This window comes from Haliotis asinina, chromosome 15, assembly GCF_037392515.1.
Source record: "Haliotis asinina isolate JCU_RB_2024 chromosome 15, JCU_Hal_asi_v2, whole genome shotgun sequence".
Lineage (NCBI taxonomy): Eukaryota > Metazoa > Mollusca > Gastropoda > Lepetellida > Haliotidae > Haliotis > Haliotis asinina.
Genome location: NC_090294.1, coordinates 44570805 through 44592895, shown reverse-complemented (window position 1 = coordinate 44592895; position 22091 = coordinate 44570805). Strand labels below are relative to the sequence as shown.

At 37.6% G+C, this 22091-nt stretch overlaps 2 protein-coding genes across 2 annotated transcripts; both read right to left on the bottom strand.

Annotated features, from left to right (window-relative positions):
- Positions 1-11817: 11817 nt before the first annotated feature.
- On the bottom strand, positions 11818-16274 carry LOC137265035 (inhibitor of apoptosis protein-like). The gene is made up of 3 exons (XM_067800360.1): positions 15981-16274; positions 15137-15554; positions 11818-12011 (listed from the first exon to the last, which is right to left on the bottom strand). Exons 1-3 carry the CDS (start codon positions 16272-16274, stop codon positions 11818-11820), a joined length of 906 nt encoding a protein of 301 aa, XP_067656461.1.
- Positions 16275-18039: 1765 nt separating this feature from the next.
- On the bottom strand, positions 18040-20821 carry LOC137265034 (uncharacterized). The gene is made up of 3 exons (XM_067800359.1): positions 20641-20821; positions 20007-20249; positions 18040-18629 (listed from the first exon to the last, which is right to left on the bottom strand). The coding sequence occupies exons 1-3, from the start codon at positions 20819-20821 to the stop codon at positions 18040-18042; spliced, it is 1014 nt and encodes a 337-aa protein (XP_067656460.1).
- Positions 20822-22091: the final 1270 nt, after the last annotated feature.

The following is a 22091-nucleotide window of genomic DNA, read 5'->3' as shown; positions in this document are numbered from 1 at the left end:
TCAGATCTGAGATGCAAATAGGTACCAATGGTAATGATTTAATTGATCAATATCTAGAAGCCATGAACAAAATGCTACAAACATTAGACGATTATGAAGGGGTTCATTCTGGACTAAATGTCTCAGTCATTGTTCTTTTGAAACTCACTGTGGTGAAGTTCACTCCATTTAAAGGCAGCAGTTACATCCCATTGCCATCAGCACTGGCAAAACATAGCAAGAGTATTACCAATATTAAAAATGAAAACAATGAATTATGTTTCGTTTTATCCATTCTTGCCAAATTGACCCCAGCTTCACAACCCAAAGAACGAGAAACTCATTACCTTCAATATTTAGACAGTTTGAATCTAGAAGGGTTTACCTTCCCTATGACTATGAAACAAATTCCACGTTTTGAACAACTGAACCACTTGAGCATCAACGTCTTTGGTTTTGAAGAGGGTAGCTTCTATCCAATGTCTATCAGTAATGAGTTGGATGTAGAAGAAAACAGACAAATAGATTTATTGCTACTTTCAGAAGAAAGACAACCAGATGATTTTGATGGAATTCTTGGTTTGGAATGTCACAAGGAAACCATGGATGTAGACTCCATGCCCAATACACACTTCTGTCTCATTAATAATTTCAATGGCTTAGTCAGAGGAAGAAATCACCGTGCCAGCTTTGTTTGTAGAAAATGTTTGTGGTGTTACACTACTAAGGGAAGGTTAGAAGCTCACAAAGATTATTGTTATAAGAAAGCACAAAGAGTTTTTTTACCGAAACCAGAGGAAGCAGTTTATCAGTTTGGTTTAAGGTCACAAAGCAAAACAGAGAGAGCCAAGTTTTTGATTGTAGTCGATTTTGAAAGTTTATGAATAGGAGAAAGAAACAATACTTCTCGTGTGAATCGACATGTTCCTTGTGGGTATGCCTACAAAGTGGTATGTACTGATGAGCAATATTCAAAACCTATTCAAACGTATGTAGGTGAAAACGCAGCAGAACACTTCATTGAAAACATTTTAAAAGAATACGATGAGATCATGAATCTGTTTGATTCTGTGAAACCTATGCAACTCACTGATCACGATAAAACAACCATAGCCAATACAACTCATTGTGGGTTATGTGGTGAGCTGCTAGGATCTGATAAAGTGTTGGATCATGATCATTTGTCAGGAAAGTTCCGTCAAGTCTTGCATAACAAATGCAATCTCAGTTTTCAGTTAAAGAAAAGGGTGATTGTAATGTTCCATAATCTGGAACATTATGATGCTCACCTTTTGTTAGAGGTAGCACAGACGTTTGGGGATCGTGAAATCGCTGTCATACCTCACACTACAGAGCAATTTTTGTTTTTTACAGTAGACAATAGATTAGTCTTTCTGGATTCCTATAAATCTTTACAAAGTTCCTTTGATGACCTTACCCAAAATCAGTTAATGAAGGGAGTGAATTCCTTTGTTTATTTGCAAGAACAATTTCCACAACATGTTGACATGCTAACACGTAAACTCCCATTTCCCTATGTGTATATGGATTCATGGGAAACGTTAAAGGAGACATGCGTGCGTCCTAAAGAGGTCTTTTACAGTTCCCTTAGTGAGCAGAACATCAGTGATGATGACTATGCTTTTGCACATGAGTTATGGCAAATATTTCAATGTCAATCCATGAGCGACTTCATGAGATTGTATGTGACAGTAGATGTGTTGTTGTTAACGGATATTATTGAAACCTTCAGAACTGGTTGTTTAACTGACTACGGACTGGACATTTGCCATTACTATTCCATGCCTGGTTTCTGTTTAGATGCTGCGATGAAAATCACTGCTGCTAAACTTGATCTGTTTACAGATGTAGACACTTACAATTTCATTGAAAATTCTATTCGTGGTGGTGTGTCAGTCATTGGGAAAAAATATGCAGAGAGCAACAATGAACACATGCCTGATTTTAATCCAGAAAAAGACACCTCCACTCTTCTCTACTTTGATGTAAATTCTTTGTATGTCACTGTGATGTTGCAACCTCTCCCTATAGGAAATTACGAATTCATTGAACCCACAGAGTTCAGCTCCATAGACTGGTTCACCATAGATACAGAGAGTGACACAGGGTATATCTTGGAAGTGGATTTGATGTATCCTCCGCACTTACACAAATCTCATGCAGCTTTCCCCATGGCTCCAACTCATGATGATATCTCTTTTGAGGAATTTTCAGAGAAACACAAAGAATTGCTGGCTCATTTCCACAAACGACCATTGGAGAAACTTCCAAAGAAATCATCTGGTAGAAAACCTTTTTGGACACTGAAAGATCGTTCTCATTATGTGGTTCATTTCAAAACCTTACAGTTGTATTTGAATCATGGTTTAGTGTTAAAGCAAATACACAGAGTTTTAATATTTACCCAAGGTTCGTGGTTGAAACCCTATGTGGAGCTGAACTTGAGAAATCGCAAAAATGCAAAGGACAATTGTGACAAAGATCGTTACAAACTGATGAACAACTGTGTGTTTGGTCGTTTCTGTATGAATAAAGAAATTTCTCAGACATGAGATGTTTAAACAGTGTCTCTTTGACTATAAAGCAGTCTCCTGTTCTTATTATCTGATTCAGTCACACAATAACACTATGTACACACAAAAACACACCAAAGTGGCATTGACATCCATAGACAACAAACGTTTTTTATTACATGATGGTATTCATAGTGTACCTTATGGGTATTCACCAACTGAATAGATGCACACAGTGTCTGCAAGAAAATCCTCAGTGAAATTACAAGTTTCACAGGTAAGCTACACGATTATAATGATAATATGGTTTAAATGTATTTTGGTTTCTGTTTTGTGTTTTAGAATGTATGTTCATTTAATCATGTTTGTATTCTGTGTTACTATGTGTGTTTGATTTGTTTTACAGGATGATTCAGACAACACATCTGTGCAATAACTGTCAGGGGTATTTATCTACTGATGCAAATGGAGCAGATGAACAAGGACTTTCTATTTGTGTATACTGCAGAGTAAAATACCTGTCACAGGTGACACATACTGACAAGTGTCTTGTCAGAAGGAAGAAGACAAAGAAGACGCATATGTGTTCATGCTGGAAGATTGATCATAGTGGCTGACATGTTTCGTGCCCAGCACCTACAAGAGTTTTATGTCAATTTGACTTTCACAGCAAAAGACACCAGTACTCAGCAAGAAGACACTTTTCCAATGGATGACTGTGTTCATTTCCGGTACAGTGTAGATCTATCTGAACAGTGTTTGTGACTTCTACCCCAGCAAGAAGACACTTTTCCAGTGGATGACTGTGTAAATCTATCTGAACACTGTTTCTACATATACACAAGTAAACAAACAGTGAATAAGAACAATATTTTATTCAATAAAGTACATACAGTTCTAGCATCATTTCAATAAAATGATTCTAATTTTTTTTAATTTACTCATCCCAGGAACACCTTTGGATGCTTTTGTTTTCATGTATAAAGTCTTTTCAACACTTTTTCTTGTGTCTTTCTTTTGTTTTTTCTCATCAGCTGAGTGGGTACATGTAAACGTTTTAATAGTTTCAGAAACTGCTTATAGCCCACAGGTGAACGCCTACTTTGAGGTGACAGGATGAAAAACTGAACCAAGTCCACAATGTTTGAACCTTTCAACACCTTCCCTTTCTCTACCACAAGTTGTAAACTCTCATCTACATGTAATTGTCCCTTCAAAATGTTCTTTTTCACAAAGAGCCACATTGCCATCAATTTACCAATTGTCTTGGTAGAAGAAATGTCTTTGATTAATTGGTCAGGAACTTGAAACAGTGCTTCAGCCTTCTTGTTACATACAGGATTATCTGCTGGTGGTGCTGAGTAAGTCATCAGATGTGAAGTGTCATCATCTGTCTCATTCGCTTTCTGAGGTTGAGCTGTCTGATGTGCTGTCTGTTGAGCTGTCTGTTCCTCTTGTTTGGACACCAACCTCTGGTAATTTTCTCTCGTCAAAAGAATCATAGGCTTGCTTATGTTGTACTGTAGACAGATAGGCTTGGTAACTCCTTATGCAAATAGGTAGAATTGAATGGTACGCGTTGATGAGCTCACGTTTCCTGTGTGTGCTGACACTTTTGCTGACTAACATTCGAATGATCTTCTTGTGACGAGACAGGTTGGTTATATTTTCGTCTGTAACCTCAATGTTTCCCTTAAGAATATTATACACAAGTGTAATAATTGTCATGAACTGTTCAGATGAAGCATGAGTCAGCATAGCTTTTCTCTGTGCAGGATTAGCTTGTGTTAACACTGATAAAAAATGAGCATGCTTTTCAGGTAGTGCACACATGTTGATGCTTTAGGACTGCTGCTCCTCTATCAACTGATTTGATTTCCAATAGACAAGGTTTTTATTACTGTCACCATTTCCTATGCTTCAGGATTTGTCTTAGGAGCTGCTACCATATTGATATAGCCACAGTGAGGAGACAGTCTGAGATGTTCAGACAGAGGATCATCTTCTGGTGTCCACCGAGATGCACGAAGTTTACACTTAAAACAGTACACTTTATCCGACTTGCCTGTGTAGATAAATCCAGCTTCAGCCATTGCTTTAGGAGACTGTTTCATTTGAACTGGCCAACTGTTGAAGGACCTTAGTCTATCACTGTACTTCTCCCCATTAGGTGAATGACCTGTTATTCCAGCACAATCTGGCTCCACATCAAAATTTTCAAATGGTCCACAAACATCCATACCTCTGTTCAGTTTTTCAGAGAAACACAAAGAATTGCTGGCTCATTTCCACAAACGACCATTGGAGAAACTTCCAAAGAAATCATCTGGTAGAAAACCTTTTTGCACACTGAAAGATCGTTCTCATTATGTGGTTCATTTCAAAACCTTACAGTTGTATTTGAATCATGGTTTAGTGTTAAAGCAAATACACAGAGTTTTAAAATTTACCCAAGGTTCGTGGTTGAAACCCTATGTGGAGCTGAACTTGAGAAATCGCAAAAATGCAAAGGACAATTGTGACAAAGATCGTTACAAACTGATGAACAACTGTGTGTTTGGTCGTTTCTGTATGAATAAACGTAAACACAAAACAATGCAGTTGGTAACACAAGGACCTAGATTTCAAAAACTGGCAGCAAAAACCAATTTCAAGCAGGACAAAATTTATTCAGATGAGGTGGTTGCTGTTGAATTAGAAAAGACAAGTGTACATTTAGATCAACCCATCACTGTTGGTTTCACCATTTTGGTTTTGGCCAAATATCAAATTTATGACATTTACTACAATATCATGCAAACCCAGTATGGTCATGAACATTTAGATTTGCTCATGACAGACACTGACAGTCTTTTTATGCAAGTCCATGCCTCTCCTCAAGAACCCCTTATGGATCCTTATGCATTCATGAAGCAGAATTTGCATCTCTTTGATACTTCCAATTATGTACCCAATGACTCAAAAGGACTCTATTCCGATCTGAATAGGAAGGTGACAGGCAAGATGAAAGATGAAGCAAGTGGAAACATAATCTTAGAATTTTGTGGGTTAAAGGCAAATATGTACTCTTTTTTGATAAAAACAAAGACGTCATTGAAAAGAAAACAGCCAAAGGCAGTAAAAAATCAGTCATCAAGAAATTTCTCAGACATGAGATGTTTAAACAGTGTCTCTTTGACTATAAAGCAGTCTCCTGTTCTTATTATCTGATTCAGTCACACAATAACACTATGTACACACAAAAACACACCAAAGTGGCATTGACATCCATAGACAACAAACGTTTTTTATTACATGATGGTATTCATAGTGTACCTTATGGGTATTCACCAACTGAATAGATGCACACAGTGTCTACAAGAAAATCTTCAGTGAAATTACAAGTTTCACAGGTAAGCTACACGATTATAATGATAATATGGTTTAAATGTATTTTGGTTTCTGTTTTGTGTTTTAAAATGTATGTTCATTTAATCATGTTTGTATTCTGTGTTACTATGTGTGTTTGATTTGTTTTACAGGATGATTCAGACAACACATCTGTGCAATAACTGTCAGGGGTATTTATCTACTGATGCAAATGGAGCAGATGAACAAGGACTTTCTATTTGTGTATACTGCAGAGTAAAATACCTGTCACAGGTGACACATACTGACAAGTGTCTTGTCAGAAGGAAGAAGACAAAGAAGACGCATATGTGTTCATGCTGGAAGATTGATCATAGTGGCTGACATGTTTCGTGCCCAGCACCTACAAGAGTTTTATGTCAATTTGACTTTCACAGCAAAAGACACCAGTACTCAGCAAGAAGACACTTTTCCAATGGATGACTGTGTTCATTTCCGGTACAGTGTAGATCTATCTGAACAGTGTTTGTGACTTCTACCCCAGCAAGAAGACACTTTTCCAGTGGATGACTGTGTAAATCTATCTGAACACTGTTTCTACATATACACAAGTAAACAAACAGTGAATAAGAACAATATTTTATTCAATAAAGTACATACAGTTCTAGCATCATTTCAATAAAATGATTCTAATTTTTTTTTAATTTACTCATCCCAGGAACACCTTTGGATGCTTTTGTTTTCATGTATAAAGTCTTTTCAACACTTTTTCTTGTGTCTTTCTTTTGTTTTTTCTCATCAGCTGAGTGGGTACATGTAAACGTTTTAATAGTTTCAGAAACTGCTTATAGCCTACAGGTGAACGCCTACTTTGAGGTGACAGGATGAAAAACTGAACCAAGTCCACAATGTTTGAACCTTTCAACACCTTCCCTTTCTCTACCACGAGTTGTAAACTCTCATCTACATGTAATTGTCCCTTCAAAATGTTCTTTTTCACAAAGAGCCACATTGCCATCAATTTACCAATTGTCTTGGTAGAAGAAATGTCTTTGATTAATTGGTCAGGAACTTGAAACAGTGCTTCAGCCTTCTTGTTACATACAGGATTATCTGCTGGTGGTGCTGAGTAAGTCATCAGATGTGAAGTGTCATCATCTGTCTCATTCGCTTTCTGAGGTTGAGCTGTCTGATGTGCTGTCTGTTGAGCTGTCTGTTCCTCTTGTTTGGACACCAACCTCTGGTAATTTTCTCTCGTCAAAAGAATCATAGGCTTGCTTATGTTGTACTGTAGACAGATAGGCTTGGTAACTCCTTATGCAAATAGGTAGAATTGAATGGTACGCGTTGATGAGCTCACGTTTCCTGTGTGTGCTGACACTTTTGCTGACTAACATTCGAATGATCTTCTTGTGACGAGACAGGTTGGTTATATTTTCGTCTGTAACCTCAATGTTTCCCTTAAGAATATTATACACAAGTGTAATAATTGTCATGAACTGTTCAGATGAAGCATGAGTCAGCATAGCTTTTCTCTGTGCAGGATTAGCTTGTGTTAACACTGATAAAAAATGAGCATGCTTTTCAGGTAGTGCACACATGTTGATGCTTTAGGACTGCTGCTCCTCTATCAACTGATTTGATTTCCAATAGACAAGGTTTTTATTACTGTCACCATTTCCTATGCTTCAGGATTTGTCTTAGGAGCTGCTACCATATTGATATAGCCACAGTGAGGAGACAGTCTGAGATGTTCAGACAGAGGATCATCTTCTGGTGTCCACCGAGATGCACGAAGTTTACACTTAAAACAGTACACTTTATCCGACTTGCCTGTGTAGATAAATCCAGCTTCAGCCATTGCTTTAGGAGACTGTTTCATTTGAACTGGCCAACTGTTGAAGGACCTTAGTCTATCACTGTACTTCTCCCCATTAGGTGAATGACCTGTTATTCCAGCACAATCTGGCTCCACATCAAAATTTTCAAATGGTCCACAAACATCCATACCTCTGTTCAGTTTTTCAGAGAAACACAAAGAATTGCTGGCTCATTTCCACAAACGACCATTGGAGAAACTTCCAAAGAAATCATCTGGTAGAAAACCTTTTTGCACACTGAAAGATCGTTCTCATTATGTGGTTCATTTCAAAACCTTACAGTTGTATTTGAATCATGGTTTAGTGTTAAAGCAAATACACAGAGTTTTAAAATTTACCCAAGGTTCGTGGTTGAAACCCTATGTGGAGCTGAACTTGAGAAATCGCAAAAATGCAAAGGACAATTGTGACAAAGATCGTTACAAACTGATGAACAACTGTGTGTTTGGTCGTTTCTGTATGAATAAACGTAAACACAAAACAATGCAGTTGGTAACACAAGGACCTAGATTTCAAAAACTGGCAGCAAAAACCAATTTCAAGCAGGACAAAATTTATTCAGATGAGGTGGTTGCTGTTGAATTAGAAAAGACAAGTGTACATTTAGATCAACCCATCACTGTTGGTTTCACCATTTTGGTTTTGGCCAAATATCAAATTTATGACATTTACTACAATATCATGCAAACCCAGTATGGTCATGAACATTTAGATTTGCTCATGACAGACACTGACAGTCTTTTTATGCAAGTCCATGCCTCTCCTCAAGAACCCCTTATGGATCCTTATGCATTCATGAAGCAGAATTTGCATCTCTTTGATACTTCCAATTATGTACCCAATGACTCAAAAGGACTCTATTCCGATCTGAATAGGAAGGTGACAGGCAAGATGAAAGATGAAGCAAGTGGAAACATAATCTTAGAATTTTGTGGGTTAAAAGCAAATATGTACTCTTTTTTGATAAAAACAAAGACGTCATTGAAAAGAAAACAGCCAAAGGCAGTAAAAAATCAGTCATCAAGAAATTTCTCAGACATGAGATGTTTAAACAGTGTCTCTTTGACTATAAAGCAGTCTCCTGTTCTTATTATCTGATTCAGTCACACAATAACACTATGTACACACAAAAACACACCAAAGTGGCATTGACATCCATAGACAACAAACGTTTTTTATTACATGATGGTATTCATAGTGTACCTTATGGGTATTCACCAACTGAATAGATGCACACAGTGTCTACAAGAAAATCTTCAGTGAAATTACAAGTTTCACAGGTAAGCTACACGATTATAATGATAATATGGTTTAAATGTATTTTGGTTTCTGTTTTGTGTTTTAAAATGTATGTTCATTTAATCATGTTTGTATTCTGTGTTACTATGTGTGTTTGATTTGTTTTACAGGATGATTCAGACAACACATCTGTGCAATAACTGTCAGGGGTATTTATCTACTGATGCAAATGGAGCAGATGAACAAGGACTTTCTATTTGTGTATACTGCAGAGTAAAATACCTGTCACAGGTGACACATACTGACAAGTGTCTTGTCAGAAGGAAGAAGACAAAGTTGGTAACACAAGGACCTAGATTTCAAAAACTGGCAGCAAAAACCAATTTCAAGCACGACAAAATTTATTCAGATGAGGTGGTTGCTGTTGAATTAGAAAAGACAAGTGTACATTTAGATCAACCCATCACTGTTGGTTTCACCATTTTGGTTTTGGCCAAATATCAAATTTATGACATTTACTACAATATCATGCAAACCCAGTATGGTCATGAACATTTAGATTTGCTCATGACAGACACTGACAGTCTCTTTATGCAAGTCCATGCCTCTCCTCAAGAACCCCTTATGGATCCTTATGCATTCATGAAGCAGAATTTGCATCTCTTTGATACTTCCAATTATGTACCCAATGACTCAAAAGGACTCTATTCCGATCTGAATAGGAAGGTGACAGGCAAGATGAAAGATGAAGCAAGTGGAAACATAATCTTAGAATTTTGTGGGTTAAAAGCAAATATGTACTCTTTTTTGATAAAAACAAAGACGTCATTGAAAAGAAAACAGCCAAAGGCAGTAAAAAATCAGTCATCAAGAAATTTCTCAGACATGAGATGTTTAAACAGTGTCTCTTTGACTATAAAGCAGTCTCCTGTTCTTATTATCTGATTCAGTCACACAATAACACTATGTACACACAAAAACACACCAAAGTGGCATTGACATCCATAGACAACAAACGTTTTTTATTACATGATGGTATTCATAGTGTACCTTATGGGTATTCACCAACTGAATAGATGCACACAGTGTCTACAAGAAAATCTTCAGTGAAATTACAAGTTTCACAGGTAAGCTACACGATTATAATGATAATATGGTTTAAATGTATTTTGGTTTCTGTTTTGTGTTTTAAAATGTATGTTCATTTAATCATGTTTGTATTCTGTGTTACTATGTGTGTTTGATTTGTTTTACAGGATGATTCAGACAACACATCTGTGCAATAACTGTCAGGGGTATTTATCTACTGATGCAAATGGAGCAGATGAACAAGGACTTTCTATTTGTGTATACTGCAGAGTAAAATACCTGTCACAGGTGACACATACTGACAAGTGTCTTGTCAGAAGGAAGAAGACAAAGAAGACGCATATGTGTTCATGCTGGAAGATTGATCATAGTGGCTGACATGTTTCGTGCCCAGCACCTACAAGAGTTTTATGTCAATTTGACTTTCACAGCAAAAGACACCAGTACTCAGCAAGAAGACACTTTTCCAATGGATGACTGTGTTCATTTCCGGTACAGTGTAGATCTATCTGAACAGTGTTTGTGACTTCTACCCCAGCAAGAAGACACTTTTCCAGTGGATGACTGTGTAAATCTATCTGAACACTGTTTCTACATATACACAAGTAAACAAACAGTGAATAAGAACAATATTTTATTCAATAAAGTACATACAGTTCTAGCATCATTTCAATAAAATGATTCTAATTTTTTTTTAATTTACTCATCCCAGGAACACCTTTGGATGCTTTTGTTTTCATGTATAAAGTCTTTTCAACACTTTTTCTTGTGTCTTTCTTTTGTTTTTTCTCATCAGCTGAGTGGGTACATGTAAACGTTTTAATAGTTTCAGAAACTGCTTATAGCCTACAGGTGAACGCCTACTTTGAGGTGACAGGATGAAAAACTGAACCAAGTCCACAATGTTTGAACCTTTCAACACCTTCCCTTTCTCTACCACAAGTTGTAAACTCTCATCTACATGTAATTGTCCCTTCAAAATGTTCTTTTTCACAAAGAGCCACATTGCCATCAATTTACCAATTGTCTTGGTAGAAGAAATGTCTTTGATTAATTGGTCAGGAACTTGAAACAGTGCTTCAGCCTTCTTGTTACATACAGGATTATCTGCTGGTGGTGCTGAGTAAGTCATCAGATGTGAAGTGTCATCATCTGTCTCATTCGCTTTCTGAGGTTGAGCTGTCTGATGTGCTGTCTGTTGAGCTGTCTGTTCCTCTTGTTTGGACACCAACCTCTGGTAATTTTCTCTCGTCAAAAGAATCATAGGCTTGCTTATGTTGTACTGTAGACAGATAGGCTTGGTAACTCCTTATGCAAATAGGTAGAATTGAATGGTACGCGTTGATGAGCTCACGTTTCCTGTGTGTGCTGACACTTTTGCTGACTAACATTCGAATGATCTTCTTGTGACGAGACAGGTTGGTTATATTTTCGTCTGTAACCTCAATGTTTCCCTTAAGAATATTATACACAAGTGTAATAATTGTCATGAACTGTTCAGATGAAGCATGAGTCAGCATAGCTTTTCTCTGTGCAGGATTAGCTTGTGTTAACACTGATAAAAAATGAGCATGCTTTTCAGGTAGTGCACACATGTTGATGCTTTAGGACTGCTGCTCCTCTATCAACTGATTTGATTTCCAATAGACAAGGTTTTTATTACTGTCACCATTTCCTATGCTTCAGGATTTGTCTTAGGAGCTGCTACCATATTGATATAGCCACAGTGAGGAGACAGTCTGAGATGTTCAGACAGAGGGATCATCTTCTGGTGTCCACCGAGATGCACGAAGTTTACACTTAAAACAGTACACTTTATCCGACTTGCCTGTGTAGATAAATCCAGCTTCAGCCATTGCTTTAGGAGACTGTTTCATTTGAACTGGCCAACTGTTGAAGGACCTTAGTCTATCACTGTACTTCTCCCCATTAGGTGAATGACCTGTTATTCCAGCACAATCTGGCTCCACATCAAAATTTTCAAATGGTCCACAAACATCCATACCTCTGTTCAGTTTTTCAGAGAAACACAAAGAATTGCTGGCTCATTTCCACAAACGACCATTGGAGAAACTTCCAAAGAAATCATCTGGTAGAAAACCTTTTTGCACACTGAAAGATCGTTCTCATTATGTGGTTCATTTCAAAACCTTACAGTTGTATTTGAATCATGGTTTAGTGTTAAAGCAAATACACAGAGTTTTAAAATTTACCCAAGGTTCGTGGTTGAAACCCTATGTGGAGCTGAACTTGAGAAATCGCAAAAATGCAAAGGACAATTGTGACAAAGATCGTTACAAACTGATGAACAACTGTGTGTTTGGTCGTTTCTGTATGAATAAACGTAAACACAAAACAATGCAGTTGGTAACACAAGGACCTAGATTTCAAAAACTGGCAGCAAAAACCAATTTCAAGCAGGACAAAATTTATTCAGATGAGGTGGTTGCTGTTGAATTAGAAAAGACAAGTGTACATTTAGATCAACCCATCACTGTTGGTTTCACCATTTTGGTTTTGGCCAAATATCAAATTTATGACATTTACTACAATATCATGCAAACCCAGTATGGTCATGAACATTTAGATTTGCTCATGACAGACACTGACAGTCTTTTTATGCAAGTCCATGCCTCTCCTCAAGAACCCCTTATGGATCCTTATGCATTCATGAAGCAGAATTTGCATCTCTTTGATACTTCCAATTATGTACCCAATGACTCAAAAGGACTCTATTCCGATCTGAATAGGAAGGTGACAGGCAAGATGAAAGATGAAGCAAGTGGAAACATAATCTTAGAATTTTGTGGGTTAAAAGCAAATATGTACTCTTTTTTGATAAAAACAAAGACGTCATTGAAAAGAAAACAGCCAAAGGCAGTAAAAAATCAGTCATCAAGAAATTTCTCAGACATGAGATGTTTAAACAGTGTCTCTTTGACTATAAAGCAGTCTCCTGTTCTTATTATCTGATTCAGTCACACAATAACACTATGTACACACAAAAACACACCAAAGTGGCATTGACATCCATAGACAACAAACGTTTTTTATTACATGATGGTATTCATAGTGTACCTTATGGGTATTCACCAACTGAATAGATGCACACAGTGTCTACAAGAAAATCTTCAGTGAAATTACAAGTTTCACAGGTAAGCTACACGATTATAATGATAATATGGTTTAAATGTATTTTGGTTTCTGTTTTGTGTTTTAAAATGTATGTTCATTTAATCATGTTTGTATTCTGTGTTACTATGTGTGTTTGATTTGTTTTACAGGATGATTCAGACAACACATCTGTGCAATAACTGTCAGGGGTATTTATCTACTGATGCAAATGGAGCAGATGAACAAGGACTTTCTATTTGTGTATACTGCAGAGTAAAATACCTGTCACAGGTGACACATACTGACAAGTGTCTTGTCAGAAGGAAGAAGACAAAGTTGGTAACACAAGGACCTAGATTTCAAAAACTGGCAGCAAAAACCAATTTCAAGCACGACAAAATTTATTCAGATGAGGTGGTTGCTGTTGAATTAGAAAAGACAAGTGTACATTTAGATCAACCCATCACTGTTGGTTTCACCATTTTGGTTTTGGCCAAATATCAAATTTATGACATTTACTACAATATCATGCAAACCCAGTATGGTCATGAACATTTAGATTTGCTCATGACAGACACTGACAGTCTCTTTATGCAAGTCCATGCCTCTCCTCAAGAACCCCTTATGGATCCTTATGCATTCATGAAGCAGAATTTGCATCTCTTTGATACTTCCAATTATGTACCCAATGACTCAAAAGGACTCTATTCCGATCTGAATAGGAAGGTGACAGGCAAGATGAAAGATGAAGCAAGTGGAAACATAATCTTAGAATTTTGTGGGTTAAAGGCAAATATGTACTCTTTTTTGATAAAAACAAAGACGGCATTGAAAAGAAAACAGCCAAAGGCAGTAAAAAATCAGTCATCAAGAAATTTCTCAGACATGAGATGTTTAAACAGTGTCTCTTTGACTATAAAGCAGTCTCCTGTTCTTATTATCTGATTCAGTCACACAATAACACTATGTACACACAAAAACACACCAAAGTGGCATTGACATCCATAGACAACAAACGTTTTTTATTACATGATGGTATTCATAGTGTACCTTATGGGTATTCACCAACTGAATAGATGCACACAGTGTCTGCAAGAAAATCTTCAGTGAAATTACAAGTTTCACAAGTAAGCTACACGATTATAATGATAATATGGTTTAAATGTATTTTGGTTTCTGTTTTGTGTTTTAGAATGTATGTTCATTTAATCATGTTTGTATTCTGTGTTACTATGTGTGTTTGATTTGTTTTACAGGATGATTCAGACAACACATCTGTGCAATAACTGTCAGGGGTATTTATCTACTGATGCAAATGGAGCAGATGAACAAGGACTTTCTATTTGTGTATACTGCAGAGTAAAATACCTGTCACAGGTGACACATACTGACAAGTGTCTTGTCAGAAGGAAGAAGACAAAGAAGACGCATATGTGTTCATGCTGGAAGATTGATCATAGTGGCTGACATGTTTCGTGCCCAGCACCTACAAGAGTTTTATGTCAATTTGACTTTCACAGCAAAAGACACCAGTACTCAGCAAGAAGACACTTTTCCAATGGATGACTGTGTTCATTTCCTGTACAGTGTAGATCTATCTGAACAGTGTTTGTGACTTCTACCCCAGCAAGAAGACACTTTTCCAGTGGATGACTGTGTAAATCTATCTGAACACTGTTTCTACATATACACAAGTAAACAAACAGTGAATAAGAACAATATTTTATTCAATAAAGTACATACAGTTCTAGCATCATTTCAATAAAATGATTCTAATTTTTTTTAATTTACTCATCCCAGGAACACCTTTGGATGCTTTTGTTTTCATGTATAAAGTCTTTTCAACACTTTTTCTTGTGTCTTTCTTTTGTTTTTTTTTCATCAGTTGAGTGGGTACATGTAAACGTTTTAATAGTTTCAGAAACTGCTTATAGCCCACAGGTGAACGCCTACTTTGAGGTGACAGGATGAAAAACTGAACCAAGTCCACAATGTTTGAACCTTTCAACACCTTCCCTTTCTCTACCACAAGTTGTAAACTCTCATCTACATGTAATTGTCCCTTCAAAATGTTCTTTTTCACAAAGAGCCACATTGCCACCAATTTACCAATTGTCTTGGTAGAAGAAATGTCTTTGATTAATTGGTCAGAAACTTGAAACAGTGCTTCAGCCTTCTTGTTACATACAGGATTATCTGCTGGTGGTGCTGAGTAAGTCATCAGATGTGAAGTGTCATCATCTGTCTCATTCGCTTTCTGAGGCTGAGCTGTCTGATGTGCTGTCTGTTGAGCTGTCTGTTCCTCTTGTTTGGACACCAACCTCTGGTAATTTTCTCTCGTCAAAAGAATCATAGGCTTGCTTATGTTGTACTGTAGACAGATAGGCTTGGTAACTCCTTATGCAAATAGGTAGAATTGAATGGTACGCGTTGATGAGCTCACGTTTCCTGTGTGTGCTGACACTTTTGCTGACTAACATTCGAATGATCTTCTTGTGACGAGACAGGTTGGTTATATTTTCGTCTGTAACCTCAATGTTTCCCTTAAGAATATTATACACAAGTGTAATAATTGTCATGAACTGTTCAGATGAAGCATGAGTCAGCATAGCTTTTCTCTGTGCAGGATTAGCTTGTGTTAACACTGTTAAAAAATGAGCATGCTTTTCAGGTAGTGCACACATGTTGATGCTTTAGGACTGCTGCTCCTCTATCAACTGATTTGATTTCCAATAGACAAGGTTTTTATTACTGTCACCATTTCCTATGCTTCAGGATTTGTCTTAGGAGCTGCTACCATATTGATATAGCCACAGTGAGGAGACAGTCTGAGATGTTCAGACAGAGGATCATCTTCTGGTGTCCACCGAGATGCACGAAGTTTACACTTAAAACAGTACACTTTATCCGACTTGCCTGTGTAGATAAATCCAGCTTCAGCCATTGCTTTAGGAGACTGTTTCATTTGAACTGGCCAACTGTTGAAGGACCTTAGTCTATCACTGTACTTCTCCCCATTAGGTGAATGACCTGTTATTCCAGCACAATCTGGCTCCACATCAAAATTTTCAAATGGTCCACAAACATCCATACCTCTGTTCAGTTTGAAGGTTACAAGTGAAATGGTGTGTTGTGACTGTACATGTGCATATTTAATTCATGCAAACTTATATCCCTGGTAGGTACACTGTACATGTCCCATCAGGGAATATCCCGGTGCGCAATCGTCCATACTGTTCATCAGCATAGGGTGAAACATCCAAAACAAGATAACCATATCTCTTTCCACCTACTGCATCTTGAAATGATTCAGTAAAATATTTAGCTGGTCCTGGAAATATTTGTGATGCTAAAATTTTATATTCATGTGCTGAACGAGGGTTGGACAACAACACAAAATAATGTGTATTCAGTGATATTGTTCTGCTACATTCACCTTTTGGGTAAGCACTTTGCATAATGTTGATAACTGAAATTCCCAGATGATGTGAGAGTGTGGTGTACAGATCTAAATACAATGGACTTTTACAAATTGATCTCATGTAATCATCAAAAATTATCAAACATTGATGATCTGATACTTGAGAGTAAGATTTCAGTTCTTCTTCCGTAGGTAGTGCATTTTGAAAGCGAATATTTGAAATTGATCTCTCTAACTCACTATAGATTTCTTGCCATACTGCATAGCAGTAAATGATCAGGTTGGGTGCTGGATCAAACATGGTATTGGCCTGTTTTAACATACGTGCACACCAAACTGTTTTTCCGCTGGAGGATCCCCCAACCACAGATATTGTAGTGGGTGTATGAAAGGGTAACAGACATGTACCTTCTCCCATGGTGTGTTGTTTATTCCTCCAGTGTATCAAAATAGTGAGTTCAAAACTCACATCACTTCTCTTTTATACAAACAACAATCACAGGATTTAAACTAAACTATTTTTATTTTTGTTAATTTATTCTTTATACAAAATTGATGCAAAGTGTCATTAACAATTGAGACAGGGAGGGGTACAGTATTTGAAATAGTTACAAATATAGTAAGATACAAACATGTCATTCCAAATGACGTTTTTCACTTCAAACTGGTGGAGGAAACGCTGAAAACTCCAGTTAGCCTTGAATTTACACAGCAAATTATACAAGAAATAGAATCCACATACATTTGAGTCTACAGATTGTAACTGATTGCTACTGTGTAAGTATGATTGAACATATGACCTTAAATAACTGTCAAATACATCACCATGTACAGGTTCAGCTAAAATATCAAACAATTCTGCTCTATTTCCTTGAATATACATAGCAACCCAATGACGTCCTTTCTTGTAACTGACGTCTGTATTCACAATAAGTCCAACCCCTCTTCTTATCATAGACGATGTGAGTATGATTGAACATATGACCTTAAATAACTGTCAAATACATCACCATGTACAGGTTCAAACAGGTATCAAACAATTCTGCTCTATTTCCTTGAATATACATAGCAACCCAATGACGTCCTTTCTTGTAACTGACGTCTGTATTCACAATAAGTCCAACCCCTCTTCTTATCATAGACGATGTGAGTATGATTGAACATATGACCTTAAATAACTGTCAAATACATCACCATGTACAGGTTCAAACAGGTATCAAACAATTCTGCTCTATTTCCTTGAATATACATAGCAACCCAATGACGTCCTTTCTTGTAACTGATGTCTGTATTCACAATAAGTCCAACCCCTCTTCTTATCATAGACGATGTGAGTACCGGTAGGGTATCTTTAGCAAACACACCCAAGACATGATTTTGTAAGACAGGGTCACATTGTATGGCACACTTCAGTGTTCAGATGTTTTCATCTTGTTTACTTAATGTATACATTCCTTGCTTTATCAATTTCTATGATGGAATTTCTTTCGCTCATGATGACACAGCTCAATGTCTCAGTCACAGCAGATTTGAATTCAATCTCTAATCTCACATTTCCTGATTTCACAAGATTGAGATAGTCAGTGCCTATGTCATCAAGATGGTAAACACAAAGAGCACTGCCAAGCAGGAACTCCTCTCTTGAAATGAAGTTTCCTCTGTCTTGTCTCCAATATTTCAAGTTATCAAACATGTTCAGATAGGTGTCTGCATCGTCAGCTGGGGTGGCTGTCCCAGGGACACTGACTCCATTCACATACAGGTTAACAGTTTTAATCATGCTAGATTGAAAATTAAAGGGATTTCCATCATATTTTCCATTGAAACTGCTACTGTCTACAAATCCAACAGTGTACTGGTTAGCAATGGGGTTCGAAACATTGTCAATGGTATGTGTTAACTGAGACACAGGAATGCTAGTGACCTTCACATCAGACTTGATGAATGGGTAGAGGGCATTAGAGCTGCTTTCAAATAAGGTGTTGTGAGCCAGAATGAGCGCTGGGTTGACTTTCAGTCTGCAGACTTTGAGATACGAGGGTTGGCTGAAAAGTTCTCAGTCTGAGTGGTTTTTCCCCACCAGGTAGAGACAGGTGTTCGCCACCAATGAGGACAATCATTTAGTGAATCATAGACACAAGAACTACAAACGTACTAATAGATTTATCTCAACTACAGCTCTTTTGGTAAACCTACCCTCTGAACTCATCAGAAATGGACAAAACTGAATACAGGGCAGCCATCAAGTACTTGCAAAAGAAAGGGATGTCCCCAACACAGATACATGCTGACATGGTCTCCACTCTAGGGGATGATGCTCCTTCATTTTCCACAGTAAAGAAGTGGGCTGCAGAATGTAAGCGTGGCAGACAAAGCCTTGATGATGACCCACGCTCAGGAAGGCCTTCAACAGCAACCACTCCAGAAAACATCACGCGAGTGATGGATATGTTGATGGATGATCGACGATTGACTACTCGACATATTTCTAGTGTAGTGGGCATCTCTCATGAGAGGGTTGAGCATATTATCACCAACGAATTAGGAATATCTAAAGTTTCTGCAAGATGGGTGCCAAAGCTCTTGACAGCAGGACAGAAACGTGTCAGGTTCCAGACGTCCCTTGACAATTTGCGTCGTTTTGAAGCAGATCCCGATGATTTTGTGGCACGATTTGTAACCATGGATGAGACCTGGATACATCACTTTCAACCAGAAACAAAACTACAGTCAAAACAGTGGAAGCATCCTGATTCACCAGCTCCGAAGAAAGCCAAGTCTGTTCCTTCAGCTGGAAAGGCAGATAGTATGCTGATCTACTGAACCAGTTGCGAGAAGCAATCAAAGCCAAACGACGAGGGATGATCGCTAAAGGTGTCCTCTTCCACCAAGACAATGCGCCTGTTCACAAATCGGTGGTGGCCATGTCAACAATCCGCGATTGTGGCTTTGAACTCATTGACCATCCTCCTTATTCACCTGATTTGGCTCCTTCTGACTTCCACCTGTTCCCCAAAATGAAAAAAGGAACTCGCCGGTCGCCATTTTGCAAGTAATGATGACGTCATTTCCGCTGTGACTGATTTTTTTAGGGTAGCTGAAGAAGATTTCTGCCTGACCGGGATTCGGGCCTTGCAGTATCGCTGGCAAAAGTGTGTGAACTTGGAAGGGGACTATGTAGAAAAATAAATTACAAACGTGGACTTTGTAACTTTTTTTCACAGTGAGGCTTAGAACTTTTCCACCAACCCTCGTAAGCATCTAAAATGTGTACAGAGAATATTTGGTTTGCCACTCCACTCATAAGACAGAATTCAGGTGATGATCTGAAAAATTTTAAAGTTAGGTTTACACCATTAATCAAGTGTCTGTCCATGTCAAACACATCTTCAAAAAGATTACCAGACATGGTCATTTCCTGGCTCAAAGCAATGAATGATCCACGCACCGATAGTCCCTTGTTAGCTCCTGTCACAGGGTCTGTTGATTCAATATCATCATTGTCTTCACTTGTATCTTTATAGAACAACTGCGAGGTCAGTTGAGTAGACTTTGCCTCCGCTCCAAAATTCAACAAGGCTTTCATTATACTTTTAAACCCATAGTGATTATTAGCTGAGGAAACCAACTGTCCATTCAAATAAACTGAAAGTTGTGAGAAAAGTGATTGCAAAAACAGACAAATAGGGGCAATGTGTTCCTTGTCCACCAAAGAGCTGTTGTCTGCATGGGTGACTTTAACCTTTACATGTAATCTTGTCCTCTTCAAATCAATGTAGTCACTGCCAGTATTAGAAATTTCGAATTCCAAGGGTGCTGAATCATTAATTTCACTCACTGGACGCACATCTTCAAAGTAGTGTTGTTGAACACAGGTTTGAAAAGGTGGCAGGGTAAAGAGGTTTAAAGATTCAGGAACAATCTCTTCAAAACTTTTACTTGTCAGCAACGCCATAGTGTTAACTGAAGATATCGTTCTCTTTCACTGGATTGCACTTCAGAACTCGTATCCTCTTGGTTGTGGTTACCAGCTCACCTGCAGCTCTTTTTAAAGACTTTTGTCGTTTCTCTTTGGCACCTGCTCTCTCTACAACACTTTGAGGTTCAGAAGTCATCTGTAGTTTGATGACCTTTGACTTTTCTTTTGATGAATCGTCAGGTTGAGGAGATGCAATGACATAAGGTTGATTTTTTCCTTTCACCAGTTGAGAACTCATTGTCATGTGTTTTTCAAAGTAATTCTGCCATCTTCTTGTAATCAGGGACATACAGAGGTAAAGAATCCTTGACGGTTGGTAAAAGGGTAACGTTGTAGGTGAAGTGTGAGGTGAGTCTCTTCCGTCAAGAGTGAGGAAAGAGCAGCTCCATCATTTGCTTTTATACAGATTTCAATGTCTTGAGATTCTTTTTACCTTGACATGAATATTGTATTCACTAGCAAATTTAAAATTAGGCCCCTCTCTCAAATCAATGTGTCTCAACAAAGGTAACTGACTATCACCTACCAATGAACTATCACATAAGTTACACAGTACATCAACATATGGATCTTGGATTTTGTTCACATCAGTCAGTTTCCCAAAATTCAACTCTGTCAAAGAGACAACCCAGAATCCATCAAACACCAGTCTTTAATTCAGTTTCACTCTAAAATGATATGGTGTGTTCTCTTTGAAGTATTCTTTCTTTGAGTCTAAAGACTTTAGAAACACGTATTTCTTCATTACAAGTCTTTTAGCTGACTTTCCTCCATGTAAGAGTCAAAGGAACTTGGCCAACCTAACCATCGCACCAAAGCAAACGTTTTTCCATTCATGCGCTTCCTCTTTAAAATCTTCTCCACCTGCCACTCAATATCTTCTTTATTGACCTTCTGCAATTCACTGGTATAAATAGTACCTTTGATCATTTCATCATGAAAATCTTTGAGTTTATACAGTGGAATTTCTTGTCTTTTAAAACGGTGAGCTACTTTGAAGAGTTCTTGTGTCCACTTCAGATCAAGTTCTTTGCTGAATGGTTTTCTCAGATATGGAATGCGAACAAGATCACCTACTTTATATTTGAATTTCTTCACATGATAATTGGTTTTACTTTTGAGCTGTTTCAACAAAGGTTTGACATACACATGTTGCCACACTTTTAAGTCATTTCCTTTATTCACTTGAGCAGGTGATAAATTGGGTAGAGAAGAATGCAAAGTATTATTGTAGTTGTGTACTAGTTCAGGCAGAACATCCATGTAGTGTTTGGTATTGTTGTGAGTCATATAACGTGTGATCAAAGATTTTAATGTTCTGTTGAACTGTTCCACATAATTGCTCTTGATGCTTTCATTCCGTGCAATGGTGAGAGTGATGCTTTTCTTCTCTAAATACAACTGAAATGCACCTTTGAATTCACTGCCACCATCAACACGAACTTTCTTGGGCTGTCTAGTTTTCAGTATATCTTTGAAAGCCTTCAGCACTGACTCTGGTTTCTTGT

Coding starts and splice junctions, on each gene's coding strand:
- LOC137265034 (XM_067800359.1), bottom strand. CDS start 20,821: ATGAGTTCTCAACTGGTGAAAGGAAAAAATCAACCTTATGTCATTGCA. Junction 20,250..20,640: donor GTCTTTAAAAAGAGCTGCAG/GTGAGCTGGTAA, acceptor CACAACTTTCAG/TTTATTTGAATGGACAGTTG. Junction 18,630..20,006: donor CCAGGAAATGACCATGTCTG/GTAATCTTTTTG, acceptor CGTATCTCAAAG/TCTGCAGACTGAAAGTCAAC.
- LOC137265035 (XM_067800360.1), bottom strand. CDS start 16,274: ATGGATGTTTGTGGACCATTTGAAAATTTTGATGTGGAGCCAGATTGT. Junction 15,555..15,980: donor ACTGTGGCTATATCAATATG/GTAGCAGCTCCT, acceptor ATCTGTCTACAG/TACAACATAAGCAAGCCTAT. Junction 12,012..15,136: donor TTTCATCCTGTCACCTCAAA/GTAGGCGTTCAC, acceptor CTGGAATAACAG/GTCATTCACCTAATGGGGAG.